The sequence below is a fragment of the Dermacentor andersoni genome, chromosome 3 (assembly GCF_023375885.2).
Source record: "Dermacentor andersoni chromosome 3, qqDerAnde1_hic_scaffold, whole genome shotgun sequence".
Lineage (NCBI taxonomy): Eukaryota > Metazoa > Arthropoda > Arachnida > Ixodida > Ixodidae > Dermacentor > Dermacentor andersoni.
Window position 1 is genome coordinate 90,494,725 of NC_092816.1, and position 25,768 is coordinate 90,520,492.

General features: G+C 45.3%; 2 protein-coding genes across 5 annotated transcripts in view; one reads left to right on the forward strand and one right to left on the reverse strand.

Moving 5' to 3' along the window:
* The window catches only part of LOC126542456 (uncharacterized), a 581,200-nt gene extending 555,933 nt beyond the window's left edge, over nt 1-25,267 (forward strand). For 3 of the 4 annotated variants that reach the window (XM_050189555.2, XM_050189564.3, XM_050189530.3), the window contains exons 14-21: nt 796-945; nt 1,861-1,998; nt 2,620-2,745; nt 6,171-6,413; nt 11,072-11,317; nt 13,891-14,202; nt 16,631-17,493; nt 19,527-25,267. In XM_050189555.2, the coding sequence (XP_050045512.1) occupies nt 796-945; nt 1,861-1,998; nt 2,620-2,745; nt 6,171-6,413; nt 11,072-11,317; nt 13,891-14,202; nt 16,631-17,493; nt 19,527-19,536 (2,088 nt within the window). In that variant the 3' untranslated portion in view covers nt 19,537-25,267. Of the gene's footprint in view, nt 1-795; nt 946-1,860; nt 1,999-2,619; nt 2,746-6,170; nt 6,414-11,071; nt 11,318-13,890; nt 14,203-16,630; nt 17,498-19,526 lie in introns of those variants that run through there. The other variant, XM_072287251.1, reaches the window with a different exon arrangement.
* Nucleotides 8,812-10,469, reverse strand: LOC140216381 (tigger transposable element-derived protein 6-like). Its single transcript, XM_072286737.1, has one exon. It carries the CDS (start codon nt 9,827-9,829, stop codon nt 8,852-8,854), a length of 978 nt encoding a protein of 325 aa, XP_072142838.1. The 5' UTR covers nt 9,830-10,469; the 3' UTR covers nt 8,812-8,851.
* Nucleotides 25,268-25,768: the final 501 nt, after the last annotated feature.

Here is a 25,768-nt window from a genome sequence, read left to right on the forward strand (position 1 = left end):
TTTATAGAAGCATAATTTCTCTCATCTCTGAGTTTGCTCAATCTGGGTTTCTGTTGGTGCACTGCGGAACACACCCCTTTGTGGGCATGGTTGCGCAGCGCGGAATTGCATTTGCAGATGAGAGGGGTGGCTCTTCGACTTTGTACACCAATACTGTAACAATTCTCTATTCAAATAGGTATTTGCTCTGTATCAGAAAACCACCACTCTTGCCTGTTTCTTCCATCTGTGGTTTGTGTATAATAGTCCCCCCTCCCCCTCTTTTTTTCACCCTGACATGGTGGCACTATTGTGCAAGCGTGCGCGTCACAATGAAACTAGGTAGAATATACAAAACGAAGATAGGAATGTGAGGACCATACTAAGAGTGGATTTGGTATTATCCATGCCATTTTTTTTTTCCTTCTGCATTACTGAAAGTAAGCCGTTGTTTGTTTTATAATATCTCAGAAAAAAAGACAGACACTGGGAGTGCAACTCCTCCGAAAAAAAAAAAAAAACTACACTGAAAGAGTTAACAAACCTTCTGTTGGAATCTCAGATATGTGGTATGGATGCTCCACGTCCACTTCAATCGAAGAGTGGCAATGGCCTGAATATCGTGACGTTCAGAAAGGACTTCAAGTTGGGGTGCATTTGCGAATGCCAGGCTGCCCCTTGGAGTTGCGTTCCATTTACAGTGGATTGATGTGAAACAATGTGAAGGTCCTCTATGTATTTCTGTCGTTCGTTTAGTGTTCCTTTAATGAGCCACCTTACTTCTAATGTTTCATGATTGTTTATTGTCACTTGCAGTGGTGCGAAGCTAGGAAAGACTGCGAGAGGCTGCGCTTTACGGACCTCCTTGTCAAGCCCATGCAGCGGCTCACCAAGTACCCGCTTCTGCTCAAGGCCATTCATAAGAAGACCGACGACGAAGAGGCCAAGAATGCCCTCGTTGAAATGGTGAGTAGGCAAGCTTATGACTGATGTGCGACCGTTGCTCTGTGTGGCAGAGACTGACACGAGATTCATGAGCAACAATTCAGGTGTCTCCTGAAAAGTGATGAGCTTACGATGCCCATTGCTTTTCCCTTTCCTTTTTGTTTTCATATTACCATAAAGTACTACTACTACTACTACTACTACTACTACTACTACTACTACTACCACCACCACTACTGCTACTAACAAATTACCTAACAGAACAAAAAGGAAAGCTACACAATTCTACCTAAACCAGGCTGAGTGTTCCCTCTACTGAGTACCTCCCGTAACTGTGCTAGTTAAAGCGTGTGTCAGACTTGCTGTAGCGCCTCTTCGTGTAGTGCATTCACTTGCCGAGTGTGAAGTCACAAATTCGATTACCTGGTGCCACAGCTGTATTCCAGTGGTAGTGGAATGCAAGGATATCTGTGTATTGAGACTCCTGTTGCAAGAAAAAATCCTGTGTGGTGGTAGTTATAAAGCCCTCCACAATGATACACCTCATTGACCTGTGCTGTAAAAATGGGTTGTAAACAAATCAAGGATCAAGGGAAAAAATTTTTTTTTAGATAGAGGAAAATGTGGTAAAGAGGCACAGGAAGAAAAGCCCAGTCTTCAGCAGTGCTTGCGTCAGTGTTGGTTTTCTGATGCTGGCTTCATGCATCATCAGTGCTGGTTCATCAATACTGATGTTCCTACCACACTTTGGTTTTTTGTGTTCTATCCTGATGAGCTAACAACATTTTAAGAAATGTCGTGGCTCCAGCTAGAGTGGACCAAATATGAGGCCTGCTTCTAAGAAGATTCCTCGATAGACAGTGCTTGTTTTGCTTCCTGTATTTAGTCTTGGTTGCGTTGCTTATTATTTATTTATTATTATTATTTTTTTTCCAGAATGAATGTGTGGAAGCGTTTGTGTATGCTGTCGACGGGAAGCTGCGACACCTGCACGAACGTGACAGGCTCAAGTCAATCACGAGCCGCATTGAAAGCTATGATCCATTTGACATCAATAACGACGAGGTCGAAAAGGTTGGTTTCACCATTACTGATCTTGTCAATGTCCAGACGTTTGTAGCCAAAAGCACCTGCTACATTCGTTTGCATTATCTGTTTGCCATCGTAAATCTGACAGATGAAAGGGCCAACAAATAAGCTTTCTCAAAGCAGCGTGATTTTATTCTCCCAACTGTGATGCTAGAGGCGAATCACTTGTGCAATTATAAAAAGCGAGAAGGATACAGAGAACCAACAGGCTTGATTTTTGACATGACATGAAGAGCCTTCTCATGCCAGATCTTCATTTGTCATTGTCATAGGTTCTTTGTAGACTGCACCCATCAAATGTTGCAAGGTATGTGAAGGTTATGGTGGATCTTAACTATAAACCAAACTAGCCCCATAGCTTCATATCCAGTAACCTATTTGAAATATATTGGTGTCAAGTAAAAACAGGAAGTGTTGAAACTGCTATTTCTTCTGGCATGAGTGATTATACACATCATGCTTATACCGTTGTCTCGTCACTTGGCTTACCTTTTTGCTGTAGTGTGCCACCAGTTGAACCTATGAGCATATACGACAGATGTTTCACTACAGGTGAAGAGAGCGTGTGTACTGTATACAGCATTGTGTATACATTTTCTTTTGTAGGCCCTCAAAGCCCACTGCGTGTTGGACCTGACTTGCCCCATGCCGAGTTGTGGCAACCAGCAGAACAGGCAGCTCTTGTTTGAGACATCAGGTGTCAAACTGAAGGACGCTGGCAGTTCAAGCAAGGTGAGCAGTTGTGTTTGCATTGACAGAGCATGTAGATTCAGCTCAGTTCCCTTAAAAGATGAACATTTGACATGATTAGCCAATTTTGAAGGTACTGTGCCCACTCATTTGCAGGCCAAGATACTGCTTCAAAATCATGTGCACTAAATGAGATAATGATGCACAAAACTAGTAATGTTTTTCATCTATTATTTCTTAGGCGGTTCGTTCTTCGTTGGAGTGTGAAGTTTATCGAACGATGATCGGCAGTGATTACCGAATGCAGACAGGAAGAGATTTACGTCACTTGAGCAAAGGATGTTCATAAGTAAATGGGACCATACATACGAGGCAAAACAAATGAGCTCCGAACTGAACAGTGTCTCACTCTTTGATTGTCTCAAAGAAAGCTAGAGCCCAAACTACTGTTAACGTACATTGTACATAGCCTCGACAATCGATCTGCAACCTTGATTACAGCCCCAGACTGAGGAGCAAGGTATTGTCGTGTTTAATCTACATTGAACAAAGGAAGGAGGCAGCAACACTGTTGGCTTGTTCCACAGACACAATAACCAATTAGATGCAGAATTTGGTAGGCCACAACATATAGGGCTGACCGTTGATGGAATCCGAACTCTGTTTTCCTATGTAATTAAACCGATTCAAAAATTCTGTTTGTTCTATTCTGCAGCAGTTTGCTTTTAATGCCGATGGTGATGAAATGAGAGTGTTTAAACTATTTTTTGATCAGCAGAATAGCTGGCACCAAAAAGGGCTAAAGGGAGTCTGCTGTACTTAGATGGTCATTGTATGTGAATGTGCTTTTCACATTGCTGCAGTTATGTTACCTTAAGATGGCTCCAAAGTTCCTTGCAATACAAGTCCATCAATATACTAAATTCCTTCACTGATACACATTACGCTTTTGTTAATTTGACTCCGGCTAATTAAATTTTTTGCTTATTTCAAGCCGAATCAATGGTCCTGGCAAGTGTCCATACCTTTATGTAGGGCAGAAGTTGTGTTATTTTAATCGTGAAGTTGGCCCTGATCGAATCATTGACTGGTCAGCGTGCACGCTCTTGGCCCCACTAGGGCGTCAGCCTGCTGCCGGTAGGTGGGGGGACCCCTTATTGTGCCAGTGTGCTTAAAGGTATTAAAAGTGTCAGAGGTGCACAAACTTTCACTGAAAACACTAATTTCTGGCATGCCCTCAGCAGCTTCCAAAGTGAAAATGGCAGCTTACAGTAAATGATTATTTTATTTCACCGATTTTAATCTGTGCCTTTATTCCAAAAAGGAATAGTCCGAAAGTCCGCATATGAAACTAAAGCCGCATTTGTGGTGTTCGCAGCAGCCAGTCGTCGGGGCCAGCACCATTGCCATTTTCATCTCAAGATGGCTGCTGAACATGTTTTCACATAGGATAGCAATGCGAACACGCTGCTTTCAGCCTTTAACTACAAAACTAGTTCAAAAGATGCTATTTTACATGCTAAGCTGGTTGCTAGAGAGTCATGTCACGTATTCGTAATTTTCCAGAGACTTGTATGTATCGCAGGACAAATTGGCTAAGTGGTTAGTCTGGGCGTGGTCCACCATCCCATTCGCAGTTGTAGTGGAGTATTTAGAGAAATGTGAAATATCAAATGCAGTGAACTGCAAGGGAGGCAATCTGTTGTCTATCATCATCATCATCATCAGCCTGGTTACGCCCACTGCAGGGCAAAGGCCTCTCCCATACATCTCCAACTGCCCCGGTCATGTACTAATTGTGGCCATGTTGACACTCCAAACTTCCTAATCTCATCTGCCCACCTAACTTTCTGTCGCCCCCTGCTACGCTTCCCTTCCCTCGGAATCCAGTCCGTAACCCTTAATGACCATCGGTTATCTTCCCTCCTCATTACATGTCCTGCCCATGCCCATTTCTTTTTCTTGATTTCAACTAAGATGTCATTAACGCGCGTTTGTTCCCTCACCCAATCTGCTCTTATCCCTTAATGTTACACCTATCATTCTTCTTTCCATAGCTTGTTGCGTCGTCCTCAATTTAAGTAGAACCCTTTTCGTAAGCCTCCAGGTTTCTGCCCCGTACGTGAGTACTGGTAAGACACAGCTGTTATAAACTTTTCTCTTGAGGGATAATGGCAACCTGCTGTTCATGATCTCAGAATGCCTGCCAAACGCACCCCAGCCCATTCTTATTCTTCTGATTATTTCAGTCTCATGATCCGGATCCGCAGTCACTACCTGTCCTAAGTAGATGTATTCCCTTACCACTTCCAGTGCCTCACTACCTATTGTAAACTGTTGTTCCCTTCCGGGACTGTTAAACATTACTTTAGTTTTCTGCAGATTAATTTTTAGACCCACCCTTCGGCTTTGCCTCTCCAGGTCAGTGAGCATGCATTGCAGTTGGTTCCCTGAGTTACTAAGCAAGGCAATATCATCAGCGAAGCGCAAGTTACTAAGGTATTCTCCATTTACTCTTATCCCCAATTCTTCCCAATCCAGGTCTCTGAATACCTCCTGTAAACATGCTGTGAATAGCATTGAAGAGATCGTATCTCCCTGCCTGACGCCTTTCTTTATAGGGATTTTGTTGCTTTCTTTATGGAGGACTACAGTGGCTGTGGAGCCGCTATAGATATCTTTCAGTATTTTTGCGTTGTCTATAGGCTGCGATAAAAAGCTGTCCGAGATTGATGACGATGGATATTACTTAGCGTAAATAAATTTTCTTTCTGTAAAGATAAACCTTGCAAGATTGCACTGGTGCGCCCCATGGACTATGTGCCTATCTAGATAACACCACCACTGGTTATTCATTGGTGGTGCAAAATGCCTTAAAAGCCTAATTCTATGCCGCATAATGAATTTGCTTGCTTGCTGATGTGTGGCACGCAGTGACAGGACTACATGCTAAAACGCTGCTCGTGCAGTCCCTTCTTGGAGAGAGACGATGCATACGATGGCCTAAGGTGTCACGCAAAGCTAAAAGGCACTGTTTCCGCAGTATGCATCACTTGGTGGCAAGTGACGCATCGGGCTTTGACCTTATGACCTTTGGCTTGTTTGTCCGAAAAGCAGCCCATGAGAATGACTCTTCGAATTTGCGGGAGTTTCTTCCTATTCAAATACGTGCGACACAACTGATTGGTTGGTCTAACCAATCAGTTTAAATGGAGAGATTTCGAATTACCTGGACTTCTCTGCATAATTCTTGCTTCCAGTACTTTCTCTTCTTTGACCATAGCCTGGGCTTTAAGCTAGCCTGTGTTATGGGTTCTATCAGTGATTTGCAAGATTTGTGTACAAACATTGAGAACAAAGAGCCAATCAATCAATCAGTCGCCCTGATGAGTTTGCTGTGGCAAGGCTTCACCAGTGCTGCAGATTCACTACAGTGAGTAACCTTTGTGATGGATGCATGCACGCAGGTGGATGTACACTGCTTCCTGTTCACTGATGTGCTGCTTGTCTGCAAGTCGCTGAGCAAGAAGGGCGACCGTGTGAAGGTGATTCGGCAGCCATTCCTCGTTGAGCGTCTGGTCACGTACGAGCTGCGCGACAACAGTGGCCTCATTGTCATCTACCTGAACGACTTCGGTGTGGCTGCATCCTACTTCCTCCTCTACACGAGCGACCCACGAAGCTTCATGGACCAAATCCGCAGAGCACAGGTTGGTTGGTCCAACTTCCATCAAACTCCGGTCTTTGTTCTCATTCACTAGTGCGACAGTTCCTAACCTGCTTCAGTGGCTATCGCATTCTGTTGCTGAGCACGAGGTGGCGAGTTCGATTCCCGGCCAGGGCAGGCGCATTCCAACAAAAACAGGTAGAAAAAACACTCGTGTACTTAGATTTAGGTGCATGTTGAAGAATCCTAGGCGGTCACAATTAATCTGGGGATCCCGCTATGTTGTCTCTAATTGCCTGTGCATTGCTTTGGGACGTTAAACACCACAATTTGATTTGGTTAACATTCCTTTGAAGTAAATTATCACTCGCTGCACTGAACAATGCAACAGTCACATTACATGTTATGGACAGTTGTCTATCCATGAGTTTTACGCCGTGGCAAATGTGAAAAACAACTCAGCCTTGGCATCACTTTCTTGACACATCCGGGGAAGATTTCAGGGTTGTATACAAAGGTGTGTATCAGAATGCAGCTAGGTGCTGGGTTTAATCAAGTAGTTGGCATTTCATTCTTTTTTTCAGAATAGCATTAACTAAAGTAACTAGTACTGCAGCCAAGCCAACCAATCCAGACTATGAGCATGTAAATGCATGCATCTCTGCATTAGGTGTGCCTCTGTGTCAGGGTTATGTCTTGAGTTTCTAGCACGTTGTCAAAAGCCAGAGTGCAGTTTGCAAGTTTTACTTTTGTCGCCAAATTACAAGACTATAATAGAGTCACTGCCGACTGTTTCAGACAACAAAGGGACCACCATGATGTCCAAACAGTATGGCAATGTAGAAAGCTGTACCTCATTTAACAAAACTTATTTTATTGTATTTGGCTATGCCAGAAGCATGAAAAGTTCTGTAGGGCAAATTTGATGTACTATATTAGGCCTTGTGCTTTGATGTCTGTTAGGAATTTCTCAAGAGTCATGCATTACAGTAAAACGTTAAACCGTACCCACTTAAACAGTAGTTTCGTTTTAAAAGTAGTAAAGCCAAATCCCCAACTCATCGGCCATTCGACATAATGCGTTTTGTATCCGCATCAACCGTACCAGCTTATTGCATACGTACAGGTTACAACGTGGTGTTTCCTCTTTTCGTCGCGCAATCACGGTGCTGCGCCGTCCTCATCGGGCGGCCCGGCAGAACAATAAGCCTCAGAGATAAGAACAACAGCCTCCAAGCACCCCGTGCGTTTGCATGTGAAGCCACATCAACATCGTTTCAGCGCTGTGCCAGAGAGTATTTTAGCGTCGTGCAAGCTGGGACTTGTGTCATGCTGCAGTTCGGATAAAAAACACCGTGTTCTCAGCATAGAAGTAAAATTGGACATTGTTCGTGCTATTGAATGTGGAACAAAGAAGTCAGAACTCGCACACGACAGGGATCTACCGTTGACTACGGTCTGTGGCATTTGGAATGTGAAGAAGTTGCTTGGCAGCGTCACTGAGACCGCGAAAAGATGTCGGCTACGAGGTTCGACTTTTCGTCATCGTGGCCTCTGTTGTTGCCAAAGTGTTGCCTAACGACAATGATGAGGACGACATGGAAAGCGACAGCACGGCCGATTCAGGACCAATAGTGGCAGAAGCTGCACGTTACGTGAGCCTCATGAATGGATTTGTCGCAACGAGAACAGCACCCCGCAAGGAAGAAGGCGCCCTGCGATTTCTGCAGTGCTACCATGCCCGTGCACGGAGAATATGCAACGCCAATGAGGAATCTACCATGCGAGTGTTTGCCACGAAGAGAGGGCTGGCTGACAGGCTGGCGCACAGCTTCAGTAAGTTTAAGGCCGCTGTTGTTGCTACTAGGCCACCGCGGCGTCAAACAAAAATAACAGACTTTTGTCGCGTGAAGGGAATAAATACTGCATGTTCTTGCCCTTTCATAGCACTCTCTGAGTTCCGTTTTTGACAGGTAAGTGGGTGATCTCATGCTATTTTGGTTAGGCAGTACTACCATTTAGTACACACTTTTTTTCGAGCTCCAGCCAACTACAGTTTAATGAGGTTTCACTGTACATATGGTGCGCCGAAACCCACCATCTGGGCATCACGCATCATCGTGATGCTGCTGATTGCAGTGTTGCCTGTGACCTTGACCCGCACACCACAAGTAGCATTGGTTCTAAGCACTTCTGCTTTTTATATGCACAGAATCTTTCTCTATGCTTCCCATTAAGTGCACACGTGAACTTCATCTGGAGTGGTTCGAGACGGGTTGGCAATGGATCCACGTGCTACAGCGACTACTAGAGTAAAACCTCGTTATAATAAGTCGCAATATACTCGAAAGTTAGTTTAATATATGCACTACAGTTGAGCCCGCTTATAACGAACCCCGTCACGCGGAATTTGTTCATTCTATCCAGAAGTTCGTGGTATGTGGGCCACACACAAAAATTGACATCAATCAAAACAAAAATTTATTGAGAAAAAAAATCGGTGATCGTTGTCTGCCTCGTCAGAGCACACCCAATGACGGCGGTTTCAAGCTTGTTCAAAGCTGCGATGTGTTCGTCACCCAAGGCCTTAAAATACACAATATTTCTAAGTGCCTCAATATGGCTCACTGCTGTGGTCGCGCTTACGGGTGCTGGCTCCGACGGATCGTTGTCATCGTCCGATGCTTCGGCGTCGCTTGATGCCCGCACTTCCCAGACGGCGGTCTCGTCGCTAAACGACTCCGCAACTTCAGCAGCGTCGTCCACATCAACAAAATCATTCCAATCAAGATCGCAGCCGGCCAGTTTAGCGTCAACAACGCGTCGCCACAAGTCGTCACGCTGGCTTTGTTCAGTGTCTTCAATGCCTGCTTCAGGTGCGTCAGCGAAGCCGGCCTTGCGAAAACAATTCCGGATGCATTCGGGTGTCACTTCCATCCACGCCGCTTTGATCATTTCTATCGCCGAGTACAGCGAGACCTGCAGAGGCACATTGGCAGCGGGGCGATCAACTGCAATCAGCATCCGCTGCACAACACGGCGCCTGTAGGCCGCTTTAAACGACCGTATTACACCCATGTCCAGCGGTTGCGCTTTTGAGGTTACATTTGGCGGCAGAAAAAGCAACTCAACTGCCGTTAAGACAGCTTGGACATGGTGGGCGGTACAGTTGTCAAGAATCAGAAGAACTTTGCGCCCTTTCTTCGCCATGCTGCTGTCAAAGTCAATAAGCCATTCCGCGAACAACTCGCGTGTCATCCACGACTTCGAGTTATGCCTGTAACGCACTGGTACATATGTGCGGAAGCAACGTGGCCTCTTTGATTTACCAATGACAAATGGCAAGCATCGATCGCTTCCATCCATGTTGGTGCACAAAAGCACAGTTATGCGAACTTTGCTGTGCTTGCCGCCAGCACATTTGTCACCCTTCATAGCGTGCGTTTTGCCAGGCAGCATTTGATAGAATAGCGCTGTTTCATCGCGTTATACACATCCCTTTCAGCATAACTTGATACACGGGCCAAGTTTTTAGACATCCACGTGTTGATGTCTTCGTCGCTTACCGATGCCGATTCGCCGTTGATGGTCTTGAAAATAATTCTGTGGCGGAGCTTGAAGCGATGGAGCCAGCCATTGCCAGGAGAAAAATCTGGGAAGTCCAGGAGGAACGCTAAGTCCTTTGCTTTGGACAACATCAGCGGCCCGCTGATGGGAACATTGCGTGCTCAAGTATCAAGGAACCACTTTAGAAGCGCGTCTTCAACGTCTGTATATGTGGCTTTCCGTAGGCGCTTCCTCGTCGCGGAGTCCGTGGCGGCACTCTTGTAGATTTTGTCCTTCTCTTTTAGTATCGTGGATATTGTCGATTTCGACAAACCATACTTTTTCACCAGTTCGTGGTTTTTCGCGCCTTGGGAAAGGTCTTTCAAGATCAACAGTTTCGTGGCCAAGTCCAAAGCTTTTTGCTTCACTGTCGAAGTAGACGCCGGCGAATCTGCCATCTCGGATAGGCACGGGAGCACACCAGTAGGAAACAACGCCGACAACGCTAGCACAACCACAAGTAAGAAAAAGACAGTCCCGCAGTCGTGTGAGGCGCGGCGTTAAGGGGGGGGGGAAGGGAGAAGAGGGGGTACGAAAGCACGTGACCACGTGCTACGTTGTCAATTGGTGGAAAACTTCGCCGCTGTCCTGACATCGACGATGGCGAGTGGTGTCCCGTGGCGAATGAGCTGGCACTTTCGACTTGTGTGTTCACGTTGCTGATGCGTGCTGGGCCAACACCCTCTAGCTGGGCCGGCATTTTTTTCTTCTATCTCTCTCTCTCGTTATCGCGGCGATCCCCTCGCCGTATCACCGCTCCTCCGTGCCTCCGGCGAGACGCCGCGGGAAAGCCAATTCTCGGAGCGTGCACAGCACAGGGTCGGCGGATCTCGCCACGTGGAAAGTGGTCCGCGACACCAAGGCGTTCGCTGTAGCCGATCGGCTAGGCTCGCGGGCGTTCGTTGTAGCTGAGACCGAGCGCCATAGCCTAAACGTATATTTTGACAGTCACGCCGGACTTGTTCGTGATAAGCGAGCGTTCGTCTTAAGTGGGGCCGTTAAAAGTGGGCTCGACTGTAGTTCGTTATAGCTGAACCTGCTTACCCCTGGTTACCACCAGCTTTCATGTTGACACCTGTCCTAACTGATGCACAGGAGCAATACCGGGAGGCGAAGTCGCAGGCGACGAGCGAGAAGCCTCAGCTGGGATACCTGCAGGACTTGGACGATGAGGACGACCTGGACATCCCACGCAGTGCTCTGCTTGTGGCGGCCCGGTCTCCACGTTCGTCCAGCCACTCAAGCCTGGTGCATTCACACAGTGGCTCCATCGACATGAGCGACCCTGCCTCGGTGGCCTCTCTGGCTGGACCGCCCGTGCCCTGCCCAACACCGCTGTTTGTGAGTAACGCATCTGATTGTTAGCGGATCCGGTCTTGTGAGTTTAGTTAAGGAAGAACCAAATCTAGGGTGCAGCATTGTCATAAGGACAGTGAATCGGGTGTTTAGTGGTCTACTGGGCCCCTATTTGGTAACGTTGAGCATCAGTTGCCATTTTTATTTTCATATAACGCACTGTACTGAATGGCTAATAGCAGCATTCATGGTATCACATTGTGCCTGAGCTTCATTAGAGGCAATAATTAAGAGTAAAAAGAATGTGATGTGAAATGGATTGTTTGACATTATGGCCCCTGCCTTGGGTTTGTGATTACAGTGAAGAAAAGGACCCAAGCCAGACTCTGATAGTTTGGTGGCTCTGAGGATGCTACTAGCACAGAGCTGCTGACATCAATTTTTCTGTTCAACTTTTGCTGAAAGATGCAAACACACACATTCATGCACACACACATACACACACTCTCTCAAGAGCACCTTGAACCACATAGGAGCTAGTCAGTGTTCTGTGTTGGCTAAATTTTCAGGGTGCACAAATATTTGAAACATCAAATAACCAATTGAATAGCGTTCTATGCAGTTCAGTCTTTGAACCAAATAGTTGCAATTCTGAAGTGCAAATATTTCTCAAATACTTTTGAATGGGTAGAAACACCAGCAGCACCCAATTAAACATTAATTGGAGCAAAAGCATGGTAAGTTTTCACCTCCGCGGGTATAGTATAGACATAAAACATAAGAACTTTCATAGTGGAGCAGGCTATGTCGCTTAGATCGCCATACTTTAAAGGCTGTACAGTGAACATTCACGCTCTCTGAAGAGTCCTGTACATGCAAAGAAATTACTTGCTTGCTCCTGCTGCTCCATTTGTGATTTTAATAAGCAGTGCTTCATAACATACTACATATTGACAGAGAGTACAGTTGCCGACCGATAAATCGGACACGTAATAATCCGGACATGCTTGGTAATTCAGAGATCTTCGTGGCGCCACCATTGGCCCCATAGATTTAATGTGTAAAGATGACTGATATTTCGGACAGCCGCCAGTTCTACATTCGATTATCTGGACTCCATCCGTGGCTGTAGTGTAAAGCAACTCTGCCGCCATTATATCCTCTGGCAACCTCGATGAGAAATCAAGTATGGCCTTGAATCCCTGAGGCCTTGCCGTAGTCGCAACGCTGTGCCTCAGATTTAACTGCAAATGCCAATCTTGGAGGCTTTGCCTGAATTGTGAGGTCACATCAACATTGCTTTATCACATCCATTCTGGCTCCACCACACATGGCTCGATCTTGTTTGTTGAATTTGCCTTCTGGGCAGCATTCCACCATTCTGCACTTGTTTATTTAGTATGCGTTCCAGACAGCGCTCTGCTAGCTCCAAGAAGTCTTTCTCGTAAAGTTATTGACAGTCCGTGTCAAATGGCAGGTTGTGAAGACTAAGACAGGTTGCGAACCTGTCTTAGAGGAATGCGTCATTCTAGGCCGTAGTCGTAATCAGCCCACAAGATAAATCATCGAAGCAAAGGCTATCATAGGTCTGGGCCATGCATGTGTAAGCTCACCTTCATTATCCTTGTCAAGCAATGAATTGGCGTATCTCAGACTGCCGCCACAACTTGTCTGAATATGTCTTCACATGGTTACTATCGGTTTTGTTGCTTCGTTTTGTGTAATCTCTTGATGTCACATGGTTCGCTGAGTGTATAAGTAGCCTTCTGTGCCACGAAATAAACCATAGTTGGAAGTTAGCGCTCACTCTGTTCTCCGTCCTTATTCTTTACCCCTTCCACCTTCCTTTTTGCTCTTTCTGAGCTGCGCTACAAGCCTAAAAGAGTCACGACCTACCAACTCGCCCAAACTGCCACTCTTTTGACCTTGCATCGGCATACAGAGACAACACAAAACTGACAGAAATACAGGTGGACTTGGTTACACTTAAGTGGAAGTGCATGCAGCAATGAATCGACCGCTTCTTACTTGCACAGGGCCCTTAAAATGTAAATAATTAATCTTTTCTTGAACCCATTTGTTTTTTTGGACATTCAGTAGTTCAGATTTATGTTGACTCTACTAGGATGTGAAGATTGCTTTATATTAATTGTGATAATGACTGTTCATTATTTGAAAACTGTTTGATATTAGATTCAATTTGCTCCTGGCACTATTCGATTTGTATTCAATTCGGTCTCAAAAGTCCCTATTTGCACACCCCTACTAAATTTATTAGTGAGTGCTGTATGGAATCTGGTGATGCATGTGCAAGCTTCACTCAAAGAAAAATGTGTGCTCTCTGGGGCTTACCTTGTTCCCAAGCAATTATCTTCATCTCTCTTGCGGGCACTTCCTTTGTTTAATGCTGTGTGCCTGGTACTTTTAGTTTACAAAGGGCATGTGCTTATATTAAGCAGGACATACTCATTCCAGACAGGGAAGTATCTGGCATGCACTGCTAAAGATAGCAAAGGATAGGTGACCATTATTGTTTGGAGACAAGATAAGGCCCAGAGGGTGTTAAGGTTCTTTTAGTTTTTTGTAAAGAAATAAAGAACTGTTTTTGTCTACTGCAGCAGGGAGCAGCTACTGCTGGTGGCCAAGGCCGAGCAACAAGCTTCGAGCTTGGTGAGCTACGCAATCCCAGCATGACTTACGACGACCTCGATGAGCAAGGAAGGTCGCGAAGCATGGAGACACGTACCTCGGGCCCAGTCTGCGTCACGGTCACGTCACCGCGGCCTGAGAGGCGGGCTTTCCTTCTCAAGGGTGCCGGCACTAATGCAACATCGCCCAACACACTTACTGTGAGCATTCCCTTCACCCACCCGCAAGAGCTAGAGGAGCCCAAGGAGTACAGGAGCTACCCAACATCCCCGACCATTCAGGTGGGTATTTTTCTTAACTATAGACCGTTTTCGTGCTTACAAACAGTTCCCAGAAGACTTCCCGTTAAGCGCTCAGGAACAACGCAAGTTACAATAGCTTATAAGCTTACAGGACCCTCCAGCTGGCACCAGTTTCGCTGGGGAGTTGGAGTGTTTGACAATGAATTGTATTGTTAAGTGCAACAAAAAAAAAAAAAGCGCACACGTGAGTTTGACGCATGCTGCACGTTCTTTATATCTGAAAACATCAAGAATATGTGCCTGAAATATACTATGCGGCAAAATGTTTCTTCTTTCTTGACTAATTGGACTCTCGAAAATGGTTGAGCTGAAGTTCTCTGGGGTCATGAACGCACTGCTGCCACATCGCGGATGAAAAAGGTCTATATGCAGTATACAGTCGATTCAGGATATATTGAACTTGAAAGGGATCGCAAAATAGTTCGATATATAGATAATTCGAAATATAAAATATACCTTTCTGAAGCTTATCTGAGATGTCCACACATTTCAGTTTCTTTGAACATCATCAAAAGCGGGAACTTACCGAATCGCTTCTCGAAGTCCACGCTGAACGTACAGAAGTTTGCACATCCCTCTTGCTATGTCATCATCATCCCTCATCACACCTTTATGTCCCCCTCCCCCTGTGCAGAGTAGCAGGCTAGAGCGCCTTAGCTCAGGCCGACCTCTCTGCCTTCTTTCAATTAAATTATCTCTCTCTCTCTCTTTATTTTTGCTTGTGAACATTGCAAGTCGCTCGCGCTGCGGAATGGTCATTGATATACCATTGGACACGCTGATCGCAACGCTAACCCTAAAAGCCCATGTCACCTGGATGTGAGACTGCGATGCACCTCACACATGCTGAAGTGCTTGTTGCACGTTTTATTCAAGGTAACGTAGAAATGGATGCAATGCGGAAGCAAACTAGTCTGTATGAATACACACCGTGCCGCCATCAGCGCAGCTGCAATTTATGCATTAACATGCCCAGCCGCATGCCTGTTTCAACACCAATAATACACCGTTTAAATGTCCGGTCATCATATGTGGGCAACGAGGCAGGTGGACAGATGTGTCGGGTTTTGGAACTAATTTCCTGTTGGAACCAGTCCTTGCTTTTCGACCACTCTAAAAAGCCTGTGCGTCTCATCTAGCGTGCTGCACAATGCTCCGATGCATCGTGGCCGGTACGTCGCTTCGTTCTTCCACTGCGTCGGTGACTGCTGGCACTACACACATGCTGTTAGTTTCGAGGGTGGCTTTCAACTTGCAGAACATCCGAGCCCATTCTCAAACATGTGTAACCATGCGAGCGCGAATGAGATGCGTTTTCAGCGCGGACCAGCGGATCGCACAGCGCTGATCTTGCGCCCCGCTGCCACAATGGGGGGGGGGGGGGTCTTTGTGTGAAGTGCAGTGGTTTTCTTAAATTCAGTTCTGTCCAAGTGGAGCCTGAGGTCGGACATGTTTTGACTGCTCACGGAATCCTAAAATGCTGTTCGCGCCAGGCACTTGTCTACAATAAGACAAACTCCACAAGGCAGCATCTCCAGTTCGGCATCCCATGCCTGGTGCTACTGAGTGAGATGGTCAAGTGTCATCCACACTTTCTTGTGGAACACGTGTCGGAACTGGAGGCCTTTCCCATTCTTGAAGCGGAGAGTGGCGATCACCCCTTTTTCAATAACGTATGGTTGCAGTTAGCATGAGCTATCCATATTATGTGCAGCCAGCAGAACTGAGAGCACCCTGCTCGTTTTTCCTCCGTGGCATGTACTGCCTTCCAGATTCAATCCATTTGATAGCATCTGCAAAAGCAGTGCCGTTTCAAGTTTGCCAGCATTAAACACTTTTGGTGATGCAAAAAGTGCTTGCTTCTCCGTTAGAAGCGCACTTGCAGGGGTGTGGCACAGCGTCCGGTGTATTGAATGTGGCGGCAAATGGCAGATTGATGTACACATAGTAGAGCACTGTACTTTTGCATGGAATTTTCAAGAGGATTTTTTACAACTCTTTTACATCGACAATAATTCAATATGTCAAAGTTTGATATATAGTATCCAGGACCAACTGTTACTTATTCGTGTGAATATAATGCAACCACTAACTGCTATAATGCAAGCAAGGCTTTTGACGATGCAAAAACATAACTTGGCTCAGCCCATCCTAATCTAACGTTACAGGCATTTCTTGTCTGGCTAGAAGGCGAAACATGGGACGGACAAGTACAGGCGCATTGTCTTGCCTGTCCCTCTCTGTGTATGTGTGGCAATTTACGCCCCTCTTCTAGTAGCTAACCTAATCTGCACTGTCCACTTCTGCCCCTCACTTTGGTGTGACAGTAATCAATGCGTAACCAGTAAATAACACATCCTAACCACAGTGTTGCCAGTCCTAATGTTTACCTTGACTGTGTTTGCAGGTGCCAGTCATGTCATCATTGCCTCCCAAGAGTCTCTCGCCGACGTCCCGCTTTGCTGCCGGTTTGCCGCAGCCTTTCCCAGGCTACAACCCGAGTGGAGCGAGCAAGCCACCCCTGCTGAAGACCAAGAATGTGTCTGGCCTGGTGACTCACAGCGCCCCTCCCAGCGAAGGCCCGAGCCCTGTGCACAGCCTCGAGGGCCCGAAACCCTCTGAGGAGACTGTCAGCCCTCCCGATTCCGAAGACGAGAGTGGCCGCAAGCGTATTTCCCGAAGGACATGTCGACCTGAGAGGCGCCATCACACAGCAGACTCCTTTGAGCACCTGAAGAACCAGAGGGACCCATCGATCCACAAGCGACTCTCGTGGAACTGCGGGCAACAGCACGACGCGTCGTCCGGCGTGGCTAGCACAGCCGGCCGCCTTGTGCACTCGTCGGAAGCGTTCCTCAAGAACAAACACGTTGCCAAGTGTCTGAGCAGCGAATCTGTGTACAGTTCTAGTGGTGTAAGCAGCACGGGCTCCCTTTTGTTCAGCAGTGCAGGCAGTGGCGATGCCTGTGACTGTTGCTGCGATCCGATCCCCATTGTTGGGCCCACGGACGACCAAAAGCGGCTCACCAATGGTGACGAGGATGACGTGGCGGCATCTTCAGCCGACAGACACCACCAGCTCAAGACATTGGGTGCACCAGGGGAGTGCATCAAGATAGATGTGAGTGAGGTGAAGGATGGGATCTCATCAGTGCAGATAGTGGGTGCAGAGGGCATGCCAGTGGCCCCTGGCAAGCCGGGCAAACCATCCCGCTCCGATCTGCAAAAGATGAAGGAGTTTCTTCTCAACAGTCGCTCAGTTGAGGCATCGTGAGTACTTTTTTGTTTGTTCACCCCTTTGTTGTGCATTTGGCGATAATGTGCAACACCCAATCTTCCAGCGCTCGTTTTTAGCATAACATGTGGGTGTCCAAAGTGCAGCTTGTGAACCATGTGCCTTCGTTTCGCAAGTTCTGCCTGTGACTCCCAGCCCACATACACAGTGAAGCAGTCACTGTCTGTTCTGAACTTGATATGCAAATTGTTGCGCTAGCTTCTAGCAGGCTGCGCAGCTCTCACAAATTTGCACGGCGGCTGTTCCTGGAAACTAGAGTGGTGTTGTCTTGGCAAGGTGTAACAGTAGCAGAGAGCAGTGAAAAGGCATCTAATTGCATCAAAGGGGCTCCGAAACAGTTTTCTAACCAATCGTAGAATGTCCTCAATATAAAAGCTTGTCGTCCCAGGAATCTCATGCTGAATTTTCAAATCCTTCAACTATAAGTGGAGTTATTGCACCGATACTTTGCTCTTTCTTTCTTTTTGTTTCCGCTAATATACTGGAAGCTGCACAGCAGAGAAGCCAAGAGGGCAAAGCCCCGCTGAAAGTTAACTGTCGCGATAATGAAAGGGCTCATCGTGGAAGCTGCAGTAGACTACACTATGCAGCATGCCGCTGCCATCATGGAGGCTATGCGTAGTGCTAAGATTAAGTTATTTTTGTCATTTCGAAATCACAGACGTATATCTTTGTTGTTTATTTAACTCAAAAGTCGTAGTTGTGTATTACTGAGAATGTTCTTGTGATCATGGCGTCAGCCAATAGGGTTGGTGGGCCAACTGCTTTCGATGACGACATTGTGGATGCGGGACCAAGTGACTGTTCACTGCTTTTGACACGAGATCATAAGTTCCCTGCTGCATGCATAGCAATAATATCTGGCTCACATGTTTGCAGGTGCCTTGCTAGCAGACTGGCAATGATTTTTTTTTTTTTTGCTATGTTGAAGAAGTGTTTCAGGGTATGAAACTGCTGAGATTTGCTGAAGCTCTCGCACAACACAGTGAAAATTGTATTTTGGGTCTTTGACTAGGTCTTTCTTGCCACTCCTGGCATAACATTTAACTGGAAGGAAAATTGCCTTAACATTTTTTTTTTATGGAGATGCCTATCCTATTGCAGCAGATTAATGTAGTCACTGTCATATCTAACATGAGCTTGCCTTAAGTGTGTGTTTGCTTCTTCTGCAGAGGGTGCTAGAGATGTCTAGTTATGGTGCCTCGATTCTGCACGCTTTATGCATCTTTTTTTCCAAGCATTCACTGATGGCTTCTAGCAGCTCATGTTTGTTGAAGTTAAGTCGCTATAGATGCTTCGCCATTTTTTGGTTTAAGTCAGACAGCGGCAGTACATTCTAAAAAGGGTAGCTCAGGAAGCTTTTTGAGGGCATTTTGTTATGCAAAGGGCAAAGAACTTGAGAGTTTTTCAATATCTTTAGAATTCTATACAGTATGGAGACAAAAATGATTTCATTTTTTGTGTATTAGATATCGCAGAACTCTGTCGGACTTCAGCATGTTGCTAGATCCCACTATTTCTGCGGCGTTGCTAGTTGGCTGCGTACAGGGACACTTTTTGCAGTGACATCTATTTTTCTCCTGTGTTTCTTTCACTTACGTGGATTTGCAAAAGAGGAAAGTGTTTGCGAGCAATGTTTTTCTAGTGTTGTCCCTGCCTACAAAACTTGGGATGAACGAACGTTTTTTGCTATTCTAAGCATTTCAGCTCTGTATATAACTGTACAAAGTAACTACAAGCAAGAAGAATAAGGGGAACATGGAGTTCATTTATTTCTTAGTTACAACAACATAAAGCCAACAGACAAAGAAGCCAGGGAAGGCATAGGGGAAATTGACTCTTCTTCCTAATTAAACTGCAGAAATAATAAAGAATAGCAATACACAAGTGCATGAAATACAACACTGGTAGACCTTTATATTAAAAACAGCCTTTTCTGTATCTCTCAATGTCTCTAAGCACCCTCTTGTCTTTTCTTTCCCCTTTCCTTCTGTTCTTACATTTTCAGTGAGGTATGACAACGTCAATAGTCACCGGGAGAGACAGCACAGACAAGGGACGGGATTGCCCCATCGCTCTCAGCTCGGTTAAAAACAGCAATTGTACAGCCTTCACTGTTTGTTTCGAACTGTCCCACCAGCGAGAGGGGGCATTCGCTTCCAGCGTTCCCGGGGGTCCACTGGAACAGCACGCTGTCCTTGTCTGGATATACATATCCCTGCAGTGCAGTGCGTGGACAGCCATCTGCGACGACGCCTGCGATGACGCAATTGAATGATGACCACATTGTAATATTCGTTTCAGAAAGAGTTTGTTAAACGGCATAAGCCTTGATTCTGTCTTTGTCCTCAGTGTGAGGTTAACGGCTGCCGTTTGGATAGGATAGCTCTGCTGCAATGTTCCGAGACCCTGTTCCGTGTTGCCAATGTTTACTTTGCCATGTGTGTGTGTGTCTGTGTGTGGACGTGGCAGTCTGCTAATGAGGCTGTTCCATTGGTGTAGTACCTGGTCATTACCTACCACACTATGCATAAGGCGTTTGTTACCTGTGCATTCCTTGCTTCCCGTACTTATGATGGCAGAGAAGTGAAAGGACTTGGTCCTGTAAGCAAAACGTGTGTGTACTTCAGCTGCTTAGGTGGTTTCTTTTAATTAGTCTCAGCAAGTGTAGTAAGTGCACAAATAATTTTGACATTGTCTCAAGGCAATCTGGCCAGACAGCTTAAGTAATGTTCAGCCTATTCTGCCTTTACGATGACTAATATTTTATTACTCCCACTGGTGTATGCCTCAAGTATTCGTGTGCAAAAAATTTAGCAGCGAGTTCTTGCTTTAGGAACTGTTTTATTTATGACAGGGTCCTCTTATGCCTTAGGGCGCACCATTCGGTGTTTTGTTTCCCTTTGTTTCTAGTACTGGCACTGTGCGGTGATAGCACAGGCTTGTTATCACTTTTCAAGAATCTCTGCATTACTGAACCTCTTATTCTCTCATTTTCTTCTCCAAGTCTTATCTAGGACAGATGGTGCTTGAGGCGGGTGCTTTTGTACTTCTAACACACCATGTCAACATTCTATGCAGTCAGCCACACAATGTGCAATTTATGGCAGAACCTTGGTTACACACAATTTTGTGCTTTCGAAAGCCTGCTGATTTGTTCCCTCATTTCATCTTTCTAACATCTTTGCTGGTATTATATGTTACGTGCCAAACAGTTTCAAGTCGTACTCTATTTTTTTTTTCTCATCTCTTTTTCCACCATCAAGTGGTTTACCGACTACTGCTATACATACACATTGTTCTAAACTCTCCAAGACTACGCTTTCATGTCTCTGAGCAGTCTAATCACTCTCAGCTACCACTGTTTTGCCTGGGCCTTAATGATATGAAGACTGTGTAAAAAGAAAAAAAAAATTGAAGCTTTGATGCTAGACACGCTGTTACTCTCCTTTGCACCTTAGATTTTTATGCCTTTTCGAGTGTGTGTTATCGCCCAACAGCCATCTCTGTTCTTGTCGGCATTTGTTTCTTTAACACTGCATGCCGAGTGCTTTCTTGTCAGAAATGCTGTGCTTACCAAAGCATTCTTGATAGGAAAATGCTGAGTACACAGCAGTGAAGAAATGAAATGGCCCTGATAATGATGACATTTAATGTCATGCGAAGGAAAAATTGTGCACCTGAATGGCATAAAATTTCATGGTGTAAGAAGAAAGGATGCAGTTCTTCACTATTTCGCTCCCTTTCTCTCCCCTTTTCCAACAAGCTGTGATACAGGTCATGAAAAAAACAATTCGTAGCTGCGCTGACAATAGGCAGGTTTTTGTCATGTTTTGGTGAACATGTTGCCATACAGCGTGTAAATGTTAACGAGCAGCAGGCTGCAAAAAGAATTTTCGCATTTGCAGCTGCTTCTGCTGCTGCTGCTATCTTTCTATTGTATAGATGCCGCTGCAACTTTTTCACTGTAAAGCATCTAGTATTTCATAGACCTGTAGCTTAGTGACCTGTCCCTTGTAGTGGTTCTCGAACTTGTTATTATGAACAAAGGTTCTTAAAGCACTTGACTGTGTACAAATTAGATATCTTCGCCCCCCCCCCCCCCCCCCACCCCTCCACCTGCTGGCTGTCAATCTGAAGTCGGCCCCCTTGCAGCCTGCACTATTACCCATGTGAAGTAACAATGCTAATGTTGTTGCCATGTTTACTTTTTTTTGGCTGCAGTCGGTTTCACTTCACGTCCTCTGCTTTCTGTCTGCAATTCGTTGCAGTGGTACATGTCTGGAATGTTTTGCTTAGCGTATTCAATTACATAGAAAGGGTATGGCTTGACACATGTTGTAGGAATTAATTATTTCACCCAATTAAAACAGCCGGCACGTTTCTTAATGGCACGAGTAAGGAAACGCATTTCTATATGTCTCACTGTCGAAGGTAAATTTCTCGTGTCTAATTTCCACTCGTACTTAGCATGAACTGTCATTGCTGCAAATTGTAAGAGATTGTCAAGCCTAATACCACGTCGGTGCCATACTGAGCAAACTTTATACATTTTAAACTGGTGCTCATCTTATATGGAACTGAAATTAATGTTTAAAAATTCATCTGCGTGCTGCTAAACTCTTTAAGTCATTTTAAAGGGCGTTGCTTTTTTATCTGTTCTTCTTGACTTAGCAGCCTTCATGCCTCGCTTGGTTAGGGCTGTAGTTTCTCTTATGAGTCACCCCAGCGATGAAGCATATTCTTGCTACCATGGCCCTTCTCTTGGCACATAGCTCAAGACATTGAAGCACAGTGTTCCCTTTGGGTAGATATTTATTCACACACTAGCACTACTACTCGTATAGAAAGCACTGGCACCTGGTTTAGATGTAGTTGTACCGAGCACCTTGTTTTTCAACCTGATGGTTGTTTGTGCCCCACTGCAATATGTGGGAGATTTGTGTCCAAGAGATGTGCTGGCCACGGTTCGGAGCAGCACTTGCAAATGAAGTTCACTCATTCAGCTAGTTGATGGAAGAACTCCAGCTCTTTCTTGAATTTCTTGTACGTGATCTTACCTTAACTCTTTTTCTTGGTAACATTGTATTGATGGCTTATGCCGAACATGCCAGAAATGCTCATTGTGCAGAAGAGCATTGTTAATGTTTTCATGTAGGGTGGCTGGACATTGACACATCTTGAAATAAGGAGTTACAAGGCAGTAATATGTCTAGATTTTTCAGAGGCCTGCATTGGACCGATCGTCTCGTGCGTAACCTGTATTCTTGGCATCATCTTGTGGATGTGTTTTCAAGTTCAAAAACAAAGGCTTGATGAAGGCCGTAATAAATCCCTGGGCTATAGCAAGCAACCACGCCTTTCAGACCATGGCCAACACACACTCTTGCCAGCATGCATGTGTCAGGTGCCGTGGGAAGTCGGCAATCCAATGCATGTTTACGTAGCAACAAATTTTGTATTGGTGTGTACATAGTGTGTCCACTGCTGTTCTTCTATGTAGGCTATTCCTTGGGATGCCTTTGCCCTCTGGTGTTACTTGAGGGGCTGCCATGTATGCGAACTTGTACGCCTTTCCGCGTCTTGTGTCCATTTTGTGGTGCCACTGTGAGTTTGGATTTGTCGTTTGTTGCCAGCTCACACGAACTGTAGCTGCAGTATAGTCATTACGTGCCCAGGTCTACTCTCTTTTTTTCTGATGTGGAGGAGCTTGCCTGTGGATATTGCAAGACTTGGTTGTTCTGTGCACGGCTACTGTCTCCTACGTTCTTATCTTTCCCGCTTGTTTCACGACTATTTCTCTTGGTGTTTTGTTACCTGAATGACCATACTGTGATGACTGCCCGCTCTCAACTTATGAGCAGCACAACTTAGGGCAAGTGCAGTGCAAAAACAGGGTGGTAGCTGATGCTGGGCAGAAATTAGTGCCGCTACTGACCAGCTCCTATTCGTCTAGCTTGCCGCTCTTATGTGATGCTGGGCAGAAATTAGTGCCGCTACTGACCAGCTCCTATTCGTCTAGCTTGCCGCTCTTATGTTATGTGCATATTACGCCAAACGGGTGAATCTTGAAGGCCAATCGCTCGCGTAGCTCAAACAAACTGCAGATAAAGTCTGGGTAGGGGGTGCCACTACAGGGCATTAGGGAGCTTTAGCATACTGTCACCGCCACCTTCCCAGCTGTGTGCATGCCACCGTGTCGAGCAGGTAGCTGTAGCTCTTATGGTAGTGTGGTGGTATGCTAAAAATCTTTAATGGGTCCTTCGTAAAGCTGCACTGCGTGGCACTGATATGCAAGTTCGAGCAAGCATTACTGTTGTGCTGCAGTTGATGTTGCTTCCTGTTCAGTGTAATGTCCTTTTCCAGCACTTTGACCTGTCTTGAACCTTTGCGAATTTTTTTTGTTGTACATGTGTTAATTGCAGCGAATTGTAAGCTTCACAACTTACTAGCAGTGCAGAGTAGAATAGAACAGAGTACAGTTGGGTTTTCACGATTTGGGACTGCATAATCTAACAGGGCTGATGCCTGATTAAATTGGCCTTGAGACAGCGATCACTGCATGGTCTTGCTTCTGTAATCAAAATGGTGCAGCACATGGCTAAACAACTTGCTTTTTCGGCATAGCTGCCCTATGTTGAGTAATATTGCGGGCATCTTCCGTTCAGTTTCAGTACCTAAGGTCAGAACATGTGGCGCATAGACAGACGCGTGGGCATATATAGCCTTTCTATAAAACAGATGCCTAAAAGGGAAGCTGATTTAACTGTAAAAACGGCAATACCGTAGTCCCATTTATGTTTGACATAAGTTCGTTTTACTCAGTAGTTTAACATAGTGTTATAACAGCTTGTTATAAGTTAGCAGTTTCACCCTTAAGACCAAAATGTTCAGGGCTAGTCCAGGGGGGATACCTGCGTAAAACTTTTTAACATTACATTTTTCCAATCCGGTTCAAATCTTGGCTGTCAGATAATTGACCAAGATTTTTGAAGTCTCTTATGCGAATGTTGGCATGCCATATTATCCATAAGGAGAAAGACAGTTCGCTGCGATTGACGGAATTAAAAAGTCAAGCACATTCAGTTGAGATTGTCATTCGTGTGTGTGTGTGTCTGTGTGTCCAGAGGTCTGCACTCTGCTATGTCTTCAGAATGCTGTGTGAATAACAGATCCCAGCACCCACATGTACATAGCCTTATAAATATGAAATCGTTGGCGTTTTTTCGCATGTTCATAAGCGGCAATATTATCATGCCTGTTGGTCCTCCTGTCTCAAAGAACGGACGGGAGATTTTTTTCTTCGGTTCTTCTGCGACTGCAGTCGCACAAGTGTACAGCGTAAGTAGAATAGATAGATATTTTATTTTCCTGCAAATCATAATATTTTATCATAATTTATTGCAGTGTGTAATTAATAATGTTTAGATGGTATGTGTGAGAAGAGAGAGAGATATATATACATATATATGTTCAGCATATATGTAGGGTTGTCACGAAACAGGTCAACTGTATTACTATTCTAGCTGTGAGAGAAGTTGGCGTTCGAAGATATACATGTATACATATATATGTACGCACTACACATGTATATTGGAAGAGAAAGCATAAAACAAACCCTGTGCGGCGCTTGTCCTTTCCTGTATTAATTTGAGATTTGCACCGGGCACTGATCTCGGAGCGCATGTAATCTTGGTTGAACTGTTAGTACAAAAAAAAAAGTATGAATAAAAGCTGTTTTGCCTAAAACCTGCCGCCATTGTTTGCATGTGTTGTGTCCTTACTGTTGAATCTTACACACATGCAAAAAAAAGAAGAAAAAAAAGCCTACCTCTTGGCTACATTAGGAATGTGATGGTGTGCTTGTCGGCCCCAAGTTAGTGGTGCTGATTTCAACATGCGGCAATGAAGCAAGTGGCAGAAAATGCACAGAATTGACGCTGAATGCGAGTTGATTTCACTGGATTTTAATGGTCGAAGCGGAAGGCATGCTAGTAGCACTTGTTTGATGTTCCAAGTGTTAGCAGTAGGTTTTGTCCATCTAACTGGTCTCTAATCCATTCAATAGTGTAATGGCGTGCTCGTCCCCCAAGCCTGTCTCCCTTTGCCACAACTAAGGGTATTTAGAGCACAGCTCTTAGACGCCAGTTTCTGCGTTGAGCATTGGCGTTGTACCATGGCGAAACCGAGCAAACGAGCATATAGCGGAGGATGAAATAGCAAACGTGGAGCCCAGCGACATATGCAAGA

Coding starts and splice junctions, on each gene's coding strand:
- LOC140216381 (XM_072286737.1), bottom strand. CDS start 9,829: ATGCTGCCTGGCAAAACGCACGCTATGAAGGGTGACAAATGTGCTGGC.